This window comes from Mesoplodon mirus (genome assembly GCF_964341445.2).
Source record: "Mesoplodon mirus genome assembly, chromosome: 11".
Lineage (NCBI taxonomy): Eukaryota > Metazoa > Chordata > Mammalia > Artiodactyla > Ziphiidae > Mesoplodon > Mesoplodon mirus.
This window is the reverse complement of record NC_138987.1, coordinates 91,760,434-91,783,051: the sequence shown is the minus strand read 5'-3', so window position 1 is coordinate 91,783,051 and position 22,618 is coordinate 91,760,434. Positions and strand designations below refer to the sequence as shown.

The following is a 22,618-nucleotide window of genomic DNA, read 5'->3' as shown; positions in this document are numbered from 1 at the left end:
GAGAATTTCATATTTTCATGTTGCTGTGTAGTGTCCTTTCATTTCTACTTGAAGGACTCCTTTTAGAGTTTCTTGTATGGTGGATTTAGTGGTGATGAATGCCATCAGCTTTTTATTTACTGGGAAAATCTTAATTTTGCCTTCATTTTTGAATGATAGTTTTGCTGGTTATGGTATTCTTGCTTGGCAGTTTTTTTCTTTCAGCACTTTGAATATGTCATTCCACTCCCTTTTGGCCTGCTAGGTTTCTGCTGAGAAAACCATTGATAATCTTATGGGAGCTGCCTTAAATGTGATGGGTCGTTTTTCTCTTGCTGCTTTTAAAATCTTTGTGACTTTTGACAGCTTGACTATAATGTTTCTTAGTGTAGGTCTCTGAGTTAATTCCAGTTGGAATTTTTTCACCTTCTTGAATTTGTCAGTTTTTTTCCTCAAATTTGGGAAGTTTCTGGCCATTATTTAAGTAGGCTTTCTGCCCACTTTCTTTCTTCTCCTTCTTGGTCTTCCAAATTTGTATATTGGTCCATTTGATGGTGTCTAATAAATCCCTTAGTCTGTCTTTACTTTTTTTGTTCTTTTTTCTATTTGGTGGTCTAACTCAATAATTTCAAGTGACTTGTCTTCAGGTTTGCTGATTCTTTATTCTACTTGATACAGTCTGGTGTTTTGTTTTGTTTTGTTTTGTTTTGCGGTATGCGGGCCTCTCACTGTTGTGGCCTCTCCCGTTGTGGAGCACAGGCTCCGGATGTGCAGGCTCAGAGACCATGGCTCACGGGCCCAGCTGCTCCGCGGCATGTGGGATCTTCCCAGACCGGGGCACAAACCTGTGTCCCCTGCATCGGCAGGTGGACTCTCAACCACTGCGCCACCAGGATAGCCCTAGAATTCTCTTTCTATATTCCCTGTTTTGGGGAGCAGAAAAGGGTTAAATAGTTTGTTCTGAAGGTTAGAATTGGGATATCTTTTTATGAAATTTTAAGTCACATAGTGGCAAGTATTTATTTTTTAAACAAAAATTGTAAAAATAATTTTGATTTGTGACCTAGGATACCACTTAATTGGCAATCGATTACTTCTGGGGAAAAATAAATACTTAACCTTGTTTGTTGAGTTTCTGCTTGTAATCGTGCCTGATCTGCCTGATATATAGTAGGCATTCACTAGATATTTATTGAATGAGTGTCTAATTATTCTTTATTTAGATTCATATTAATGTTTACTGAACTGTTAGAACATATAAGCTATTTTCATATTCTCTATTTTATTTACTCATATCAAAAACTGAGGTTTAAGGGCTTCCCTGGTGGTGCAGTGGTTGAGAGTCCGCCTGCCAATGCAGGGGACACAGGTTCGTGGCCCGGTCTGGGAAGATCCCACATGCCATGGAGCGGCTTGGCCCATGAGCCATGGCTGCTGAGCCTGCTCATCCAGAGCCTGTGCTCCGCAGCGGGAGAGGCCACAACGGTGAGAGGCCTGTGTACCACAAAAACAAAAAACAAAAAACAAACAAAAAAAACCCCTGAGGTTTAAGAATTATTCTATTCACTTTTCATATGATAAGCAGTTGTGTCAATAGACTAAGTAATTTGTGTAAGGGGCTTAACAAGTGGCAATGCCAAGATTTAAATTTTTTTCTCAGTAAGATTTTCCACTATATTAGAGAAATAACAGATAACATATTAACAAGGCATTTAAAGCTCTTATGTGAATTCGGTTTTATATTACCTTGGTATTTTTCTCCCCCAGAATCCACCAAACCCACCTGTATCACCAGGAAAGTCCGTAGTTGATGGTGGCAGCAATAACAGTGTACCCTACAGGTGAGAATTGTAAACAGTCTATTTATCAAGTTTTTAATTAAGAGAACAAGGTTCTGATTTTCTTTGCAGAAAAATCTTGGAATGTGATTCTGTGTATTTATGTAGAGATAAGTGTTTGGTATACTGGATTAAGTATATTTGCTTCCTTTTTGCTTTTTGTAATTGTTCACCTATGGATATTGATTTTGCTAATTTATTATAAGGCTTTCTTTAACCACTTGTGTTAAATAGTATTATCTTAAGTAACTGAGAAATGCTTTCGTCAGGGGTGATAAAATCTAATGTGTGCAGATATTCAGACCTACATTTGGATCTCAGGTTAAAGTATTGAGGACATAGAATATAGAAGGAAGACTCTCCCCTAATGCCGTAGACCCCAGCATTCCAAAGTTTTTGTGCCAGCTTTGCTTCACTGCATTCACTCTCAGTTTAATGCTTTAATATCCAAGTCTAGCCACCCTTTTTTCCAAGGGGCCACTGCTTTCTCTATACATAAATAGATATTCCCTAGAATGGCGTATCAAGTGACCATTTGTGTGTATATATATTTCATAGAAATGCAAACACAGTGAGACAGATGTTGGAGTCCAAAAGAAATATAAGTGAGAGCACACCGCCATCCTTTCAAACCCCTGTGAATACAGGTAATATTCTTAACACTGAAATACACTTTCTTAGGAATTGAAGGTTTTGGTTCTGTTTTCTTACGTTCTTTTGAGGTTTGAAATGGACTAAGAAACTGAGCACAGTTATGTAAAACTGAGTGCTAAGCACAAAGTTTATTTAAAAATCAGGATCGCAGATATGCATGAAAATACAGAAATTCAGATCTCTACTGTAGTGGTTCTCAAACCTTTGGGTCTTCACATCCCCTTACAATCTTAAAAATTATTAAGAATCCAAAGAGCTTTGTTTATGTGGGTGTATTAATTGATATTTACTATGGTAAAAATTAAAACAAAAATTTTAAATGTTTATTTATTCACTTTAAAATGATTACAAACCTATATTATGAACCATAAGTAACATGTTTTGATGAAAAGTAGCTCTTTTCCAAGCTTTAAAAAAATTAGCAAAAAGAGTGTTATTGTGTTAAATTTTTATAAATCTCTTTTATACCTCACTTAAAACATTAAGATGGCTGAAGATACCTGGATTCTCATATCTGCATCTGCATTCAATCTGTTGCAATTTGTTGTTATAGTTGAAATATGTGAAGAAAATTCAGCCTCATACAAATATGTAGTTGGAAAAAGCCTAGAGCCCTTTTAGTGAATTATGGATATTCTTCTTGATACAGCAAGTAGTAGTTTCTTAAAGGTTAGTTGCAAAGTGAAATCAGAAACCACACCAATAAACTTTTCTAAATTTTTCATTAAAATTCATTTGTCTGTCTTGTACTTGGATGGATCTTTTACTAATGTCATTGATCATTTGGAAAGCATTCAGTTTTCTGAGTCTTCCAAATGTTGATACATTTCATTAATAAATTTTTTTAAAAATCATATTTATTTATTTCACTATCATTTCTTCTCAGACAAGTCTTTAAAGATTTGGGAAGCTGTCATGCCCTCAGTGGCAGGTAGACGTATTTTCCAAAGTTCTAATTTTTGTCTTTTAAAACTCAAATTTTATTATTGCCAATAAATACTGTTGGTCATTTTCTTTGAAGTGACTGCCGTTATTTGGTTTATTTTCAAGAAAATATTTGCCAGGTACCCAAATGTGAATAACCACGATATGCTTGTAATTCTTTCAAGTAAAAGTGGTTTTCCATTAAAAAAGCCTGTTAGCTCAGCTTACAACTCAGGCAGTCTTACAAGCACTTTTCCTTGAGCCAGCCATCCTTATTTGGCATGCAGCAGTAATGCTTTATGTGTACTTCCCATTTCTTCACATAAAATATTAAGACGGACTATACTCAAGAATTGAGATTTAATAGAATTAGTAGTTTTTACTACTTCATAATGAACATTCTTACATGAAACTGATTTTGTTTGGTTTTTACTGTGCCCATGTGGTGTTAATGCAGTGATGGTTTGGTACGACTACCTTGATTTTTATACTGAGACATCAAAAGTTTTACTCACCATTGCTTTTGCTCCATCACTGTAAATATCTACACAGTGAAAAAGTCAAATAATGTTTTATTATTGTTATGGAAATAGTTTGGACATTTCAAAGTTCCTGAAAGGGTCTCAGTAATCCCCAGGTGTCTCCCTGGACTGTACCTTGAAAATTGCTGCTCTAGCTTGCCGATGATTTTGGAAAGACTACAAATCATTGAGAAGAAACTTGGTCATTGAGTTTAAACCTGTTCAAATGAGAATAAACACAAATGGTTGAACTAAAATGACTATAAAACTACAGTGACAAGCATTTTGACTTTCTCTGCTCTTTGTTATCTGCTCCTTAATTCAGCTCCCATCCTCACCGCGCTATTTTCCATATCACATAATGTCAATAGAGTGTTAATAGAGACAGCCTCTCCTCACCAGTTCCTCCCCAGGGAATCCAGTAAAATTTTTGATCCACAGATAGAGGTTTCACACTGTCCAAATGACAAAATACCATCTCCAGGTTTACGTGTTATTCATTAATGGTACTCTTTCTAGATTTTCTATTTGAGTTTATGTATTGCCAGTGTTCTAAGGCATTTATAATATTTTTAATGTACTTTCAAAATTGTCTATACAATTTTACCTAGTTTTCAATGTTTTTTAGTTGTTTTTCCAGCTAGTTACTCTGAAGTAAGTATAATAATTTTCAGAGACTGTTTTTATACAGAGATAGCAGTCCTCTGCCTTAATCATAAAACATGTGCTGTTTTCATAATGTACCAAATACAGATGCAAAAATGCTTCTACAGATAATCTAAGAATTCAAGGATTTAACTCTTGAACTAAAAGTTTAATTATGAGAGACTTTACTGTATATACTGCAATACATCAAATTTATATTATATTATCTTAGCCGGTAAAGATAGCTATTTAAACTGAGACTTCTTTTTTCTTTTTATAGTATCTTCAACCAATCTTGTCACTCCTCCAACAGTTGTCAGTAGTCAACCTAAATTGCAGCCTCCAGTGACTTCGGGTTCTCTGACAGCAACGTCAGTTCTTCCTGCACCCAACACAGCTACAGTAGTTGCTTCTACTCAGGTGCCTAGTGGAAATCCCCAACCTACAATCTCTTTACAGTCTTTACCAGTGATTTTGCATGTACCTGTTGCCGTATCCTCCCAACCTCAGCTCCTACAGAGCCATCCAGGGACTTTAGTGACCAATCAACCATCCGGCAACGTTGAATTCATTTCTGTACAAAGCCCACCTACAATGAGTGGTCTTACCAAAAATCCAGTATCTTTGCCATCCTTGCCAAACCCCACTAAACCAAACAACGTTCCTTCTGTGCCCAGTCCTAGTATTCAAAGGAATTCTCCTGCCAGTGCTGCACCATTAGGAACAACACTTTCTGTACAGGCTGTCCCAACAGCGCACTCTATTGTACAAGCCACCAGGACTTCTTTACCCACAGTAGGCCCATCAGGACTATACAGTCCATCCAATAATCGAGGCCCTATACAGATGAAAATTCCAATTTCTGCTTTTAGTACTTCATCTCCTGCAGAGCAGAGCAGCACGGCCACCACAAGAATTGGTAAGTCAGTATGGAGGTTTAATAATAGAAATGCAAACATGTTAATAGTCTACAGGTAATTGAACACACGTGTGTGTGTGTGTGTGTGTGTGTGTGTGTGTGTGTGTGTGTGTAAGTGACTAGCATAATTGGAAGAACAGAGTAAATAGAATTTTCACAGAGATTATTTTCAGTTAAGTTTTTTGTTACCTAAGAGAAATGATGTTGTTACAGTGGGATTTGAGAGAGAGTTTATTTTGAGTGAGAAGTTAGCATTTGTAATGTATCTTTTACTAGTTTTCCTAATCTGTGTGAATTTTTAATTTCGGCTTTGTAGCAAGCATTATGAATTACTTTTCTAATACATTTTTCAGATATATCTGAATAGAGCAAGTATATTTTAAAGTATCTAATTGACATAATATGTGCTAATAAGAAGAAAATAAAAACCACGTATCTTCCCTACACATTTGGAAAAACCCTCTGTGCATTCATCACTCATATCTTGCAAATCTGAGTGGTTTAAAAGTAGGTCTTCCCTCTTTAATTTACTACAGAATGTTTGCTTGCTTTTTGTTTTCTCTTTTATATATTTTCCCGTATGACATATTACATGATTATGTTTGCATATGTATATATACTTTGAAGTATTGCAAAAAGGAGAACTTGATTGCTCCTGTTTTTAAAATCTGTAAAACTCTATGTCTTCCTTGTTCTTCAAAAGCATACATTTTTTATGCATTCTTGAACTTGTGTATTCTTCATTTCTGATTTCATATTTATCCCCACTGCTTTTGGAAAGACAGGAAAGAGAGCCTAGGCATCATGTATATAATGAAATTGCTAATAGTATCTGTCTTACTGATGTAGGAAGTGACCATGGAACATAAGAAACAGATTATAAAGTACAAAATGACTCTTACAAGTGAGATATACAAGCCTTGTTTTTTTTAATTTCTCATGTAGTCTTCATTCAGTAGTGTACTTGCCCTCTGAGTATATTTTCTCATAAAATAGTGATGGTGTTTCATAGAGTTATTGAGAGAATAAATGAATGGCAGCTAAAAATTAATATTGGACTGAAGCTGAACATCATCCTCATACAATTAACATCTGGGATATAAGAGTAAATCTGAAATTTCAAATAGAATTATTAGTAGTATTTAAAATTAAATATTTGCATGGTACAGTAACCATATTTTTTTAGCATTATCTACTTTCACATCCTTATATGCTAAAGATGCTTACTTTTAATTGAGGCAGTGATGAGCAAGATTTTGGGGGGTTACTTCATATTTCTCTAATTTATTTTTCTTCCAGTCATTGCTGTTTTTTAATATGTCAGGTGGAAGATGATTATCATGGACATTCTTTTATGAGATTCTGGAGTTTTTCTTCTTTATGAAATTTTGAGCCTAGTTGACATTGTTTTTAATTCATGGTCACAAGATAAGATATATTCTTAAATATAGAACTTTCCCTGAAAGACCATGGCCTGAAAAGAAATAAATAACTTGAAAGATTATTTTGTTTAATGTTATGAATGCAAGTACCCTAAATACTTCTACAATATCAGAATTGTAATTCAGTTTCATTATCGTGTTAACATTGCATGAACATCTATTGACACAAAAGTTATGTTTTTCCCAAAGTTATCTAGCTTAGTGCGCTTTATTAGTTGTAATGAGTGTTAGTCTGTTTTGTATTTATTTAATTACTTGACTGTCCTTGATTATTTTTGTATATAAAATTAATAGTTTTCCCCATTACTATTAATTAGAACATCACTCTACTTTTGTGATAATATACATTTATACTTATACTTAAATTTTATATTTTAACATATATTTAACACATTTATATGTACTTTAATACATAAATTATGTTAAGGAGATCTTCATTTTGAGTTCTATTTAGAATGCTTACCTACTTTTGAAAGTAAATTATTAGATATTAACCAAAAATGTTAATGATAAGCTTTGTTTTTATGTTGTTCATAATGTTAATTAGAATGAGATCCTATGAGATGATATGTTCTTTGATCATGCATAATTTTGGGGTGCCATAAATGGCATTAAAGTAGGCATTTAGCTATTGAGGCTTGCCAAAGCCTAAGCTGAAGCCAAATAGCAAATTTTGGCTAAATATGAAGGTTGAAGCCAAACTTTAATACATCCCTAATGTGATAAAGTAATTAATTAGTTTTAAATCCTATGCTTATATAGGTTTTATTTACTTAATGAGAACGTACACTGTATAACTAGACAGCATGCATTTGTATGTATTTTATATACATACATCCCCATAGAGTAAGTCAGTATTTTTTGTAAAATGTAAAGTAAAAATTGTCCTAAGGACTACTTGGATATTTAGAGACCAAATTATAGCTTATATCATTTATTCATAAAATATCAAATGTCTGTATTGTTCTAAAATCCTGCAGATACACAGAAGTGTACAAAATAGTCCCTATTCTAACCAAGCTCATAATCAAATACGGAACTTGGATATTAAATAAATAATTAATTATCAATGTGATGAGTGTAAAGATATGAAGGTTTCTGTGAGAGGATATGGGAGATCTGGGATGGTATGAGAATGGAGTGAATGGAAAGATGGTGGGAAATAAGGTTTTAAAGGATTTTTATGGAGAGGAAGGAGTGTGATATCCATGAACACTGGCTGCAGTGAGGGCAATGGATTAGAGGGGGAAAAACAGAGTTAGGGAGACCAGTTAGGAGGCTCTTGGAGTGATCTGGATGAGAGATGGTGCTGTAAAAATGATTTAAAGGTCTTGCATTGCATTCATTTTCATACCATTATCCAGCACTTACCGGGGTATACTAATTGGCACTCCTGTAAAACCTTTTTATTATTCTGGTAAAAATGCAGTGTTGGTAAAAAGTGAAAATATCTTTTCAAAATAAAGAGATAGAGATGTTTCCCCTATGACAGAAAGAATTTGAGGTACAATTTTTGACTTTACACCCTGCCAATTTTTTTTTTTCTTTTTTTTTGCGGTACGCGGGCCTCTCACTGTTGTGGCCTCCCATTGTGGAGCACAGGCTCCGGACGCGCAGGCTCAGCGGCCATGGCTCACGGGCCCAGCCGCTCCACGGCATGTGGGATCTTCCCGGACTGGGGCACGAACCCGTGTCCCCTGCATCGGCAGGCAGACCCTCAACCACTGCGCCACCAGGGATGCCCCACCCTGCCAATTTTATTGCTTGATAGATTGATTTGTAACTTCTTACTCTCAGAATTTATTTAAGTAGATATTATAGTAAAAGAAAACAAAAGATGCAGTGAGACTATAAAATGATTAAGAATCAAGAAAACAAACAATCTGTAATAAAGGGGTAGGGGAAGTTAAGTGAAAATCTAGAATAAGGAATATTATTACAGCTCTGTGAATAATTAACTCTTTGTCCTGAGACAGTTACGTCAAAGAATCACTCTGGATAACAAAACTCATAGTTATTAGTATTTGTGTGTGTGTGTGTGTAAAGAAGTAAAACATTTTATTAAGCAGTCTAAATCTTCTCTGAATCTTGAGGATAATTGTATGAGGATATTTCAACAGAAAATAAAAATGAAGCTCCCTCACCTACTTTGCTTCTGAATTTACCTTTTATTTTCATTTGAAAATGAAAATGTCTTTTAAATCCAAATGAATGTATTCTGACATTGTACATATGTATTAAAAAATTGGTAGTAAATTGCTGATGTTTTGGTCATGTCATAAGTGTAATTTAATACTCAACCACGTAGGATCACTACCCTGGAATTTGTTTTTTATTAAGTAGTATTTCAAGAACTTCACAGTCCAGAACAGAAGCTGATTCATTGTAAATGAAGTAATTTTAAGGTATTAAAGATATGTATATATCTTTTTTAAGTTATACACATCTTAAATTATTTCCCTGCGATATTCCTTAGGTTAGAGTTATATATATATATATTCTTCCTACGAAGGGAACTAAGATAATTCAGATAGGGTAGGGAGAAATTGTAAGGGCCTCCTTTTACTTGCCTAGCCTAGAAAACCCTCTTTTTTAATAGGTAGATATTTATCCTGATTTTTTTGACATACAGATTTATATGTAGAAATACATGGTTCTGTCTCCTGTTTCTGTTTTGTTTTTTTTAATATAAATGGTTTACTTTATATGTGTGTTATGAAGATTTACAGATGAAAGGAGTGCCATATTTTGACCAACTTTTTTTTGACAAAAAGCAAGGATGGGATGTTTCAACATTAGAAAATTCTTATTAATATAATTAACCACATTACCAAAGAGAAAAAACTGATTAATCACCTCAGTAGATGCTCAAGACATTTGATATAATTTAATACCTTCTCTTTAGAAATTGAGGCAGAAAAACCTACTTGGTTTCTTTTCTGTGCTGTTTTTTCATTCAGCTATCTTTTTTACAACTATATAGTTATAGTTCTATACATCCAACTTTCATATGTATGTGTGTGCATGTGTGTGTACATGCATGCACACACATACATATGCCACAAACTCAACACAAGTTAATTGAAAACTGAATAAAGAAAAATCATCTGTGATCGACCTACTGAGATTATCCATGTATATTTCATCAGAATCACTGTTTGTAACTATTTTTCTAGTGAATTTATTACATTTTTGCCATGTTATTAAATTTTTTTTCTCCAAAGGTATATAGTATTTAACCATTCATGTTACAGCATTTAAGTTACACACGTCTTAAATTGTTTCCCTGCAATATTCCTTAGGTTAGAGTTAAAATTTCTGGTTAATGAGTATGTGAAGTGTTTTGATCTCTATTATGAATTTGTCCTTCTGAAAGGTTTTGTAGTGGTGGTCTATGAAAGGATCTATTTACATATGTAACATGTTGACAGACAAAAAAAAATTGGAGAAAATTAACATGAATTGTTGTATGTAAAGCAACCCATCCTTTCACATTTTGTAGGTGCCTTTAAGAATAGCTCTGAGTTTTGCTTTGTTTTGTTTTTTGACTCCTCAGAAAACCAGACAAACAAAACAATAGATGCTTCTGTTAATAAGAAAGCAGCTGATAGCACATCACAGGTAAGATTTTTCCTACTGTTTCAAAGTAAAATTCTTATTACAGTCCATAAGAGAATGAATTTCTATCAATATTCTTTGGTAAAATGAAAATTATTCTAAGTCTGTTTTTTACAACTGTCCAAAAATTTTCAAACAGCGTCTCTGTGTTGTTTGACAAGCATTGGGTTTTTTTGCTTAGTAATTCTCTTAGAAATAATATGTTTATTAACTGCTTGGATTATATATAATCGGCAGTCTAGTGGTTTTTCTTCATATATTGTGAAGTTTTAAGTCTCCATGTGTAATTTCTTCCTGGCCCATCTTTTTAAGAAGGTCTCACTGGTTTACCTCCCCTGCGGGGTCCCCCCCCCAATCCTCTGTCCTGCCATTGCCAACACACACAGAGACATCATTTTAGTTTCTTCAAAGCTGATCAGAGATAGCTTTTAGGGAAAGAAAATCTTGGTCTTTCTGATAGCTTATTAGCACTTTGCCCGTCCTGGTACTTTTTCATGTTAAATTTAAATCACTCAGGAATGGAGTAACTACTTTTTTCCTGTATTAAATTAACAATGTTCATCATACTTCTTTCACTATATGGCTTTAGGTGTAATAGATTTATAGGGAAGTCATTAGGTTGTTGATAATCTAATTTTATTTTCTTCCCTTCCTCTTAATCATATCAAGAAATGCATATATTTTTCCTAGAAAAATAAAAAATCTTGAATAAGTCAGGCATGAATAAATTACATGAATTTTAAAACAAGGGCATAATGATCTTTAATTTTGACTGCTTCCCTTTAAAATGATGGATTTTTAACCAAAGGTAGGTGTACACCATGCTTTATAGAAAGCTATTAGAAATATTTTATTTCTTACAAATTTTAGCAGTCTTTTATGATATTAAAGATCAGAGTTTTGATTGCTTCTGAGGATGTCTTGTAGTAGCTATGTTTTTAATTAAAAGTATATGGAGTACTTTCTGGAAGACACATGGTATAGGAAATGTTGATATATTCAGTGACTTTTATGTAACATTTATAGGAAGTCTAGCCTTACTTTATAAAGTAAACCTAAAACTAAACAAAGAAATTACAAACAACTTTATTTCCCTCAGTAATTTTTTTGTTTGTTTGTCTGGACACACTAGGTAATGTTTCAAGACACGAAAATGGATATTGTAATGGCTGTGTTTTTATCTTGTTAAAAATGATGATTCTTCTAAAGTTGTACTGTCTAATGTGGTAGCCACTAATCACATGTTGGCCATTTAAATTAAAATTTAATTTAATTTAGCCTTAAAAAATTTACTTCCTATATCACAGTCCCCCATTTCAAGGCTCAATAGCCAAATATAGCTAGTAACTACCATATTGGAAAACAAAGATATAGAACATTTTCATCATTGCAAAAAGTTATACTAGATGGCTGAAATAAAGTATATGTAATATTGTAAATATCTAGGTGAAATTAAAATTGATATAAAAGTTTGCTATACTTTTAAAATTCTTTACTTAAAAATATCCTTTTTAAATTAAAGAAAAACAACAAAACAAAATAATATAAAATCCAGTCACACCCAGCTGCTTATTATGTTCTACAAATTCTAAAACATCATGTGTTACTCCCCACCTGACAGGTTTTAGAATCTAAAATGTTTTACTTTACATTGTATTGTATAACTTACATTTTGATGAACCAGCTTGTACCAGTCGATCCAAAAGACGCCTGAAATAGTAAGTGACTGCATCAGGTAGCAAAGAGACAGTGCAACCAAATATTAAGTTCTCAGTGGTTATTTTATTTGGCTTACAGGAAGAGTAATTCAATACCATTGTATGAAAAACACATACAAGTAGCATGACTAGGGAGCTAACCTGCCAAAGTCATGACTGTTCAAAAAAAGCAAGATTTTCAGCTTTGAATGATTTCAGTTATGGATTTAAATAATAAATATGATACGCAAGTTTTATTATATAATAAGAAACCATTTTGGAAATATATAGGTGCTGCCAGTTATAAATTGATGCTTCACTGGCTCTTTTGGGTTACACATAAAATTTTTGTTGTTGTGCTGAATACCTTGATTAAGGTAACACTTGTTTTTTTGGGTTTTTTAATAAATTTATTCATTTTATTTATTTATTTTTGGCTGCGTTGGGTTTTTGTTGCTGCGCGCAGGCCTTCTCTAGTTGCGGCGAGCGGGGGCTACTCTCCCTTGCATGGACTTCTCATTGCTGTGGCCTCTCCCGTTGCGGAGCACGGGCCCTAGGCGTGCTGGCCTCAGTAGTTGTGGCACACGGGCTCAGTAGTTGTGGTGCACGGGCTCAGCCGCTCCGTGGCACGTGGGATCCTCAGGGACCAGAGCTCGAACCTGCGTCCCCTGCATTGGCAGGCAGACTACCAACCACTGCGCCACCAAGGAAGCCCCAACACTATTGTTTTTTGAAGATATATTAAGAAATGATCGTTAGGTTTTTCCCCTGTATGTTGCTTAGTAGCAAGTAGAATCTGGTATGAAACAGATAGCTTGTGATTCTTTAGACTGTTAACTTTCTAAGTATACTCTACCAACTTCTTTTTTCTCTGCCAAATCTTACTTAGTTGTACTTCTGAACACTTTAAGGCTATTATAAATTAGAAGGAATCTGGATGGCTTGTATGGAAATGATCGTTGTTCAGACATAGCTAATTTGAAAATGATTAAATGTGTAAAATATTCTCTGTAGTCCTTGAATGAAGATTTCTCTAATGTCCTCCAAATAAGTATTTATTAACATATTCCATATAATGAGTTATTACTATATATTTTATTCATAGATTTCATTTCATACAGTACATTACTAATATATTTCATATGGTGAAAAAAATTATTTATTCGAAGTATCATCATATGTTGTAAAACAGTATACAAATATTTTTCTGCCACATCTGTAGTTTTATATTACTTTTTTGAGGGACTCAAGATCAGCCTCAATTTTGTTGATTTGCTATGAGTACTTATAAGACCTGTGACAGGTTATACTCATGGTTATGGTTCATCACAGCAAAAGGTAGAGAGCAAAAACAGCAGGAAAAAAATATGCATCAAGTGGGATTAAGTGCGGTCAGGCTGAGGCTTCCATGTTCTCTCCTATCCAGCACTGCACGGGATGTGCTGTCTCTCTGGTCATTAACTGCGGGGACATGTGCCAGTAGTCTTTGCCCAGAGAAGCCTGACTGAGTATCAGGGTCTGAGCTGACTATACAGCTGCGTCTTTCTTTGTAACCAGCCATGGCAGTCAAAACTCAGGACCCCAACAATGAAACCAGGTGTGCATCGTCAGACTTGATGTTTGTGCAAGTCAATCCTGATAAGCCAGGATGACGCTGTTTAAGGTGTACATAAGAAAATTATCATTTATTAATGTAAACTTTCTAAGCGTCACATTCCTGGTAGCCAACCAAGCCTGACTGTAGTTCCCAGGTCCCCTTGGAGAGGTGTGTGGAGTGAACAACCAGGTCTTCTGTATTAATAACTTCCCTTGCAATTGTTGAAGTGCCCTACTCTAGCCTTTCAAATATGTTCTAGTTATTGCCTTTCAAATATGTCTTGTTATTTGTTTCAGTAAACAAAACAAAACAAAACAAAACAAAACCCAAAACCCTACAAAGCCAGTATCTTTGCTTTCTTGAAATTTTCTTAGTGTTCACTTAATGAGAGTGGTCTCATTTGGGGGAAGGACACATGATTAAGTAACTTTTTTGTTGTTGTTGTTTTTGCGGTACGCGGGCCTCTCACCGTTGTGGCCCCTCCCGTTGCGGAGCACAGGCTCCGGACGTGCAGGCTCAGCGGCCATGGCTCACGGGCCCAGCCGCTCCACGGCATGTGGGATCTTCCCGGACCGGGGCACGAACCTGCGTCCCCGGCATCGGCAGGCGGACTCTCAACCACTGCGCCACCAGGGAAGCCCTTTTTTTTCCTTTTTTTTTTTTTTTTTTTTTGTGGTACGCGGGCCTCTCACTGTTGTGGCCTCTCACGTTGCGGAGCACAGGCTCTGGACGTGCAGGCTCAGCGGCCATGGCTCATGGGCCCAGCCGCACCGTGGCATGTGGGATCCTCCCGGACCGGGGCACGAATCCTGTTCCCTGCATCGGCAGGTGGACTCTCAACCACTGTGCCACCAGGAAAGCCCTAAAGTGTTTTTTAATCGTTTCAGATTGAGTAATTCTGTAATGTGTGTAAATGCAGATACAGGCATGTAATGTCTCTGATTACATAAGTTTTCTCAGAATTGATGGCAGAAAAAATGTGAAGATATATAAATTTGCACATAGTGGCATAGAAATAATAAGCTCTAGAGTCAGACAGTGGCTCCTGTCACTTAATAATGTGTAAGCCTTGAATAAGTTATCTAACACCTTGATTTCTTACTTATAAAATACGGCTAATGCTGGTCTCAACCTCAGGATTATTGTAAAGATTAAATTTGTTAATGAATGTATTGATAAAACACTTAGCACAGAGCCTGATGGGAAAAGTGCCAGCTATCATGACTGTCTTATAATTGCTGTTAATAGTTATTGAAATAATTCAATTTTATTTCTCAAGAAGAAAATATAACCAGGAAACTACCTGTAGTATGTGATAATAGATGAGTTTTATCAGTCAGGTTATAAATAAATATAATGTAGATTAGATCATTGATTATAGATCTTCTCTTCCTGTTAGATTATACATTATAGAAAAATATGCACCTTATAATAGAGCATATTATAATAATAGAGCATCAAAACGTGAGTGAAAACTATAAAAGAAATAGACAAATTGACTTATCGTTATAAGGTTTACCTCTTTATATGTTGTCTAACATTAGTGTGATTACAACAGTTTTTTTATGCTTGCTTTTTTTAGTGTGTTTGTGTATTTGTATTAAAGTGAGTATCTAGGAGAAGAAAACTAGTTATTTCTTGATTTCTTGATATATTATTTCATCTGACAATCCCTAATTTTGATAGGAAAAATTTCATTCCATTTAGTTAGTATAGTTGTTGATATGGTTGAATTTAGGTCCGCTGTTCTGTAACTTTAAAAATATGTCATCTATTTTTTTGTTTCTGAGTACTTTTTTCCTACATTTATTTTGTGTTGATTTTGTAATACTCTTAATTTTTCTGTTGTCTTCCTGTTTTTTCATATGTTTGCATGTTTGTGTAGTAATTTTTGATGAATTTAAAACTTAATTTTAAAAGTGGACCTTATTTTGAAAAGTGGACCTTATAGATCTGTTGTAGCAAGTGGATTCTGTTATATTCTTCAACTTTTCATTTTGGATTTTTCAGATTTGTGATGTTTGTAAACAAGTCATTTTCTATGAAGTCATTATCAAAGAAAGGTTTATAAGTGTAAGATTTAGAATTACATCACTGTGTTTGGATTTGGCCTGAATATCTAACATCAAAGAATTATTTTCTTTAATTTTGCAAAATTGGAGTTTTATAGATGAAAGCCTTAATCATTTGGAGTTGATATATCATAAAGTAATTATGATTAGCATTTATTAAGCAGTTACCATGTATCATGCCTGGTGTTAAGCTCTTTGTATGCATATTTGGATTAATCCTTATAATAGACTTCATATCCAAATTTTGGAAGTTGAGGAAATGTCCTTTTAACATAAATTCACATAGCTTGTATGTGTTGGAACTAAAAGATGCACTCAGTCTTTTTGACTTGAAGATCTTGGCTTGTTAGGTCTGTTTTGTACTGCTTTCCTTTTTTGTTGCTATTATATAGTTAAAAAATTTTTTAATTACACTTCTAATGATTTTGGACAGTGGGTGGACTTCAGTCAAATTAGATGGCAGTTGATTATAGCATATCATATCCTATCATACGACAGCATTCTTCAGGGAAAAAAGTATTTTATGTAAACTAATTCTGGCTTTAAAGTTGCCTTCGGTGTTTTTGTGAATTAACGTTGATAATTTAGTATAGGATTGGTCAACATTTAAATGTTAGAAAATGGATTGTATGGGACTTTACTGACAGTCCAGTGGTTGAGACTTCGCCTTCCAGTGCGGGGGGTGTGGGTTCAATCCCTCGTCGGGGAGATGGGATCCCACATGCCTCGGGGCCAAAAAACAAGGCGTAAAACAGAGGCAATATTGTTTCTTTTATTTTTTTTTGGTTTTTTTGTGGTACGCGGGCCTCTCACTGTTGTGGCCTCTCCCATTGCGGAGCACAGGCTCGGGACACGCAGGCTCAGCGGCCATGGCTCCCAGACCCAGCTGCTCCACGGCATGTGGGATCTTCCCGGACTGGGGCAAGAACCCATGTCCCCTGCATCGGCAGGCGGGCGCTCAACCAGTGCACCACCAGGGAAGCCCAGAGGCAATATTGTAACAGACTCAGCAAAGGCTTTAAAAATGATCCACATCAAAAAAAAAAAAAAAAAAAAGAGAGAAAAAGTTAAAAAAAAAAGAAAATGAATTGTTTACATTTAATCACTTAACGCACTTGATCGTCACCTTAATAGCTCTATTCAATTGACAGTGTAATTTTTTTTAAAAAAGAATTTATTGTGAAAAGATTTCAAAGTTATTTTTTATGTGGCAGATATTTAGCTCATGAGTATCCTTGGGTCATTTATCTGACACACACTCTTTCTTCAGGTAAAGCCATTTAGGTGTCCAGATTGAACCAGGCTATGCATTATCCTTGTTTCCCCTCAGTATTATTTTATTTTCCTTATGTCTGCCAGAGTTTCCTTTGCAAAATGCAGATGTTTTGTTTTTTCAGAGTGGAAAAGCCACAGGCAACGATTCAGGTGGGGTCATTGATCTGACAATGGATGATGAAGAGAGTGGAGCTTCACAAGGTACTTAACTATAAGTAATCATACTAAGGAATGCTTTGATACCATTTTTCTCTCTTAATCCATTATATTCAGTGAATACAGATCTCTACCCCATTATTTGTGTCCTTTTTAGAAAGAGGGTTTTTAAGATTAGAATTAAAAAATAGAAATCAAATCTTGAATGTATATGAACAAGGAATAAAGGAAAACAGCAACTAGGAGCATATTTGACTGTGGAACACCTGTCCTTTCTTATCTGTTACTTCACTTGATCCTTACAATAACCCTATATTGCTCATTTTAGAGTTGAGGATAGATTCAGAGTGCAAATTAAACCCAAGTCTTTTGACTTTAAATTAAATGCTTTTTCCGTGTGTGTGTGTATTTTAATGTCGATGTTAAATGAAAGTAATGTTAAAAACCATGCACACCCAGAATTCTCAATATTATTCTGAGTTATAATATTTAGAAATTATATTGGTTAGATATTAATCAATATTCCCAGTTGTTCTTCCACAGTGTTAATAGGTGTTCTGTGAATAAAAGTTCATGGTTAAATATGCTTGGAAAATGCTGAGTTAAAATTATATGGATTTTTTCCTTAATACAGATTTCTCTGAGCCTTTGCTATGCTAATTTACAGTGTAAATCTCCAAGAATGATTCAAGCTATAAAGTATTTCTCAAACTTATTTGAGAATAACTGTTCACAGACATATTTGTAAAACTTTGTGGTGGTAATTATATAATACATGTGGAAAATCTAATAGGATCCGGTGCTAATTATTTTACCTTAAAGACATTAAATTTTTTTAAAAACTAAAGATTTTTAAAAATTACATTTTAGGGAATAAGATAAGTTGGTTTTAGGAAAACAAAATTAAGTAGCTATACAATTCATTATGTGACATTAAAGTCAATTTTTTTTTTTTTTTGTATAAAACTGATGTAAAATTGGAAGGTTTGTGCCATCATTTGTCAGGGTTGAATTCATGCCCGTCTGATTATTGTTTAAAAGTTTCAGATTTTCTGTATTGCTTTTACTATTTTTTTTAATAGAGAAATCTTAATGGAAGGAATTTTCTAGAGCACAAAAATAAATACAGGTTATTTTTGAGAAGACACAGGTAAGGCTGGTTCTAGATAAAAAAGTAAAGTGAGCAAAGTTTGTTATCAGTGCTCTTGCCAGTTGCCTTTCTATCTCCCCTGCCTCTTGGAGTCTCTTTCCATTGCCCCACCACTGAGTGTTACTTAAATTCTCCCATCTAAAGTGCATTGTTCTTCATCAACATTCAAGTATTAAAGTAGCAGTTGCTAAAGCCTTAAATTTGTTGTATTGAGTTAGAAGTAGGATTCTTTCATTAAAAAGAAAAAAGTAAAACTGTGTTTTCTTTAAATGTGAATTAGAATCTGTGATAGAGCCAACAGTGAATTGTTTAAGGTCCTGGCTTGGTTTTCAAATTGGCAAAAGTACACTTAATTAAAATACAAAGAAATTGTTCTCTTAGGGGTAAATGTGACTGAATGGCAAGGATAAACTTGTATTCCTAATTTTTTTCTATCAATAATCATATTGTCTCGCTTTTAATTAACAGACCCTAAAAAGATAAATCACACTCCTGTGTCAGCCATGAGCTCTTCTCAGCCTATATCTCGACCACTGCAACCCATCCAGCCAGCACCGCCTCTTCAGCCATCTGGGGTGCCAACAAGTGGACCATCTCAGACAACCATACACTTACTACCTACAGGTAAATGTGCTGAATCACTAAGCTGAAACTTTAGTTTTAAAGCCTGCAGTGAAATATGACTATGAAATTGAGTGGAAAGATTAGACAGAAAATTAGCTCATTTAGGTAAATACCAGTGAGCGTGATTGCTGGATCATACGGGAAGAATATGTTTGGTTTTGTGAGACACTGCCAAGGTGTCTTCCAGAGTGGCTGTACCATTTTGCATTTCTGCCAGCAATGAGTGTGAGGAACTGTTGCTCCACATCCAGCATTTGGTATTGTCAGTGTTTTAGATTTTCACCATTCTAATAGGTGTATTGGAATCTCATTGGTATTTCATTTGCATCTCCCTAATGACATGTTATGTTGAGTATCTTTTCGTGTGCTTGTTTGTCATCTGTTATCTTCTTTAGTGAGGTGTCTGTTCAGATTCTTTGTCCACTTTTTAATCGTGTTGTTCATTTTCTTATTGTTGATTTTTAGGAGTTCTTTGTATGTTTTGGATAATAGTCCTTTATCAAATATGTCTTTTGCAGATATTTTGTCCCAGTCTGTGGCTTGTCTTCTCTTTCCCTTGGATTTTAACCCTAATTATGTTAGTAATAAGTTATAAAAACTATAAACTATTTTAAAAAAAGATCAGACAGAAAATTAAGAATAGTCATTGTTATTTTGAAGGCAATGTATGTTTTTGAATGCAGTATGACTTAATTTCGTGGACAGTCTTAAGTAGCAGCACTGATACAGAATAGTTATAAAGAAGAGTTCAGTTATATTTGTCTTTGTCATCTGCCACTGGAAACAGCAGAAATGAATATAGTTTCTCTGGAAGGGATGAGTGTAATGATTCATTCTGATTATAACCAAGAAGTTATAATTGACTGATCAAACAAGAATTTTTAAATGATTCTTAACTAGAAATGGTTTTAACTGGCCTAACACTACTGTTAGAACCACTAATATTTTACCTGCTACCTCTCAAGAAACTATAAATCAGACATTTTCAAGATGTAGCCTGTATCTCCTAATCTGTTCAGAAGCCAATCAAGACAGGTTGTCTTCTTCAAAAAATAGCCTATTGCTTAAGGGATTTATCTGCAAAATGCTTATATAAGCACTCTTCTCATTAAGGTATATATATTGAGCTCACATGGAATTTGATCCAGTGAAATAAATTAAAATGTCAGTCACCTAATTTAGATAATTTAGAAGGAAATGTCATTATGCAAACCCATGAACAATATAGATAGTAAAATGGGGAATAAGGAGATGAAGAGATAAGTATTCCTCCTCGTATACTTTACATTTTTCCTCTTTCGAAAGACTCACGTTGAAAGTTAGGATATGTAAAGACTAAGCAATCTCTTTATTATATCCAGTGTTTACCTCCAAATTTATTTTATTATACAGTCCACTTTTCCATATGAAAGTATATTTATTATTGAGTTTTATTATATAGTTAATATGTGGTCATTTGTAAAATGTAATTCTAATTCAGAGAGTTATTAACAAGAAACTGTTAACTCCTGAAATCATTACTGTACTTCCATGCTGTCAGTGAACATTTAGGACTCATATTTTGATAAATATGTGTTAATATCACTCAAGGCATTAATGCTCTCTGGAACATACATTAGGGGGAATGCCATAGTAGAGAAGGAAGAAGCCTGTATTTTAGTGGGTGTTTTATTGTTTTGAGTAAGAGATGGTTTGGCTCATCTGAAGAAAATGTCAATTATAATAGCCAGTTTTTTTGAACTGTGGGAACACAGAGTTACTCTCTTGGATTTATACCCATCGGTAGAAGGCCTGGAGGGCCGAAAGTTCCACTCTGCTAAGAATAATTTAACACTGAGGAAGGGAAAATGTACTCTTTTAAACCACTCCTATAAGATCATACTCTCAAGGTCTAAACCCTTTCTTCATCTTCACTTGCTTATTTATCTAGTTAAACTAGAGTAGGAAGGGCATTGGACCTGGTTGAGGTCCTCTTCTTCTGAAGCTTGGATTGTAGTAATATTAATTTTGATTGGCCCTATCATTCTTAGCTTTCACGATTACAAAAGGAGACGCTTGTCTCTATTTCTCTTCATTATAGTAAATCAGATTTTGTATAAAGTTAATTATCATTTAATACTGTTTACTTAGCATAGAATTTACTGCATTTTTAATATATTTTTCTGGTTTTCATTAGCTCCAACCACCGTGAATGTAACGCATCGTCCAGTAACTCAGGTGACCACGAGGCTCCCTGTACCAAGAGCTCCTGCAAACCATCAAGTGGTTTATACAGCTCTCCCCGCACCACCAGCTCAGGCTCCCCTGCGAGGGACTGTTCTGCAGGCTCCTGCTGTTCGGCAGGTCAATCCCCAAAACAGTAAGAGACTCTTTTCCTGTATATGGCTCCAAGTTACTTGTAGTTCTTTAGCACTTAGCTGGAGTAGCGTATATTGACATTAGATTTAGCAAAAAGTGCTAAATATCATATTAAAACTATTATTAATTCATTTTTCTTTCCTTAGGGGAGTTAACCAGAAAAATTGGACTTGTATATTATATGATATGTGTTCTGGGTGTTGTCTTCAAGTTAATTATTTATGGCCTCTACTATCACAGTACCCTATTTGATGTTGGTCTGTACTCTATTAAGAGACACCTTGCCTAGTTAAAGTGGGAATGATCAATTGTGACTTAGCCCAGATGGAGATAATGGTAAAAGATAGCCTCCAATGAGATAGTCTTAAAGGTATGGGAAGTGGCTGAGAAATAAAAGATGGGAAAATGTTAAAGGTAACTTGTAATTTCCATATGTATATGTATGTGTATATAAATGGAAATATATATATATATATATTTAAAATAAATATAAAATAAACTCCCCACCAGCCTAAGAAATAGAGCTTTATCAGTATCCCAAAGTCTACTATATGCCCACCCTTAACTGCATCCCTCTCCCTTTCTATCAGAGGTAACCATCATCCTGACTTACCTTCTGTCTTTCTGTATGGTTTTGCAATCTATATATGTATCACTAAAAATATTTAGTTTTGCAAAATTTAATAGCAAGGGCAAATCCAGCTGTTTAAAGAAACTTCAGTAATGCCATTATTAGGTGATGGCTTCTAGGAGAAAATAAACTAAGCAGAGTCTTTGTCATATTCTGGCTTCAGCTTTCTCAAGTTTACAAGACCTTTCTCTGGGGAAATCAGTCAACAGTGTCATGAATGAATTCTGGGAAACTGGGTTCACCCCAGTCAGGGTACATGGCGGTACTGAATATATGGCAGGAATATGGTTGAGGCGTAGGTGGCTTCTAAATTTTCTGCTTGTGTTGCCCTGATGTATGTCAGAAGAGTTTTCTGTTGGATGAAATGAGTATCCTCAGCTGATCAGCAGGGCATGGAAAGAAAGAGGAACCTCAGTAACACAAGGCAAGGATAACTGGCTTGTCCTGGAGGCGGCCGAGATCTTTGTGAAGATAGCTTCAAGGCTTCTCTCTTTAGAGTCACACTGCTCCATTCTGAC

At 34.8% G+C, this 22,618-nt stretch overlaps 1 protein-coding gene across 2 annotated transcripts in view; it reads left to right on the top strand.

The window, feature by feature from the left end:
• ATF7IP (activating transcription factor 7 interacting protein) overlaps window positions 1-22,618 on the top strand; it is a 114,747-nt gene that overhangs the window by 85,814 nt on the left and 6,315 nt on the right. For both annotated transcript variants that reach the window (XM_082634585.1, XM_082634584.1), the window contains exons 7-13: window positions 1,747-1,820; window positions 2,376-2,464; window positions 4,842-5,480; window positions 10,479-10,543; window positions 17,304-17,382; window positions 18,956-19,111; window positions 21,288-21,470. In XM_082634585.1, coding sequence (XP_082490711.1) covers window positions 1,747-1,820; window positions 2,376-2,464; window positions 4,842-5,480; window positions 10,479-10,543; window positions 17,304-17,382; window positions 18,956-19,111; window positions 21,288-21,470 — 1,285 coding nt within the window. The remainder of the gene's footprint in view (window positions 1-1,746; window positions 1,821-2,375; window positions 2,465-4,841; window positions 5,481-10,478; window positions 10,544-17,303; window positions 17,383-18,955; window positions 19,112-21,287; window positions 21,471-22,618) is intronic.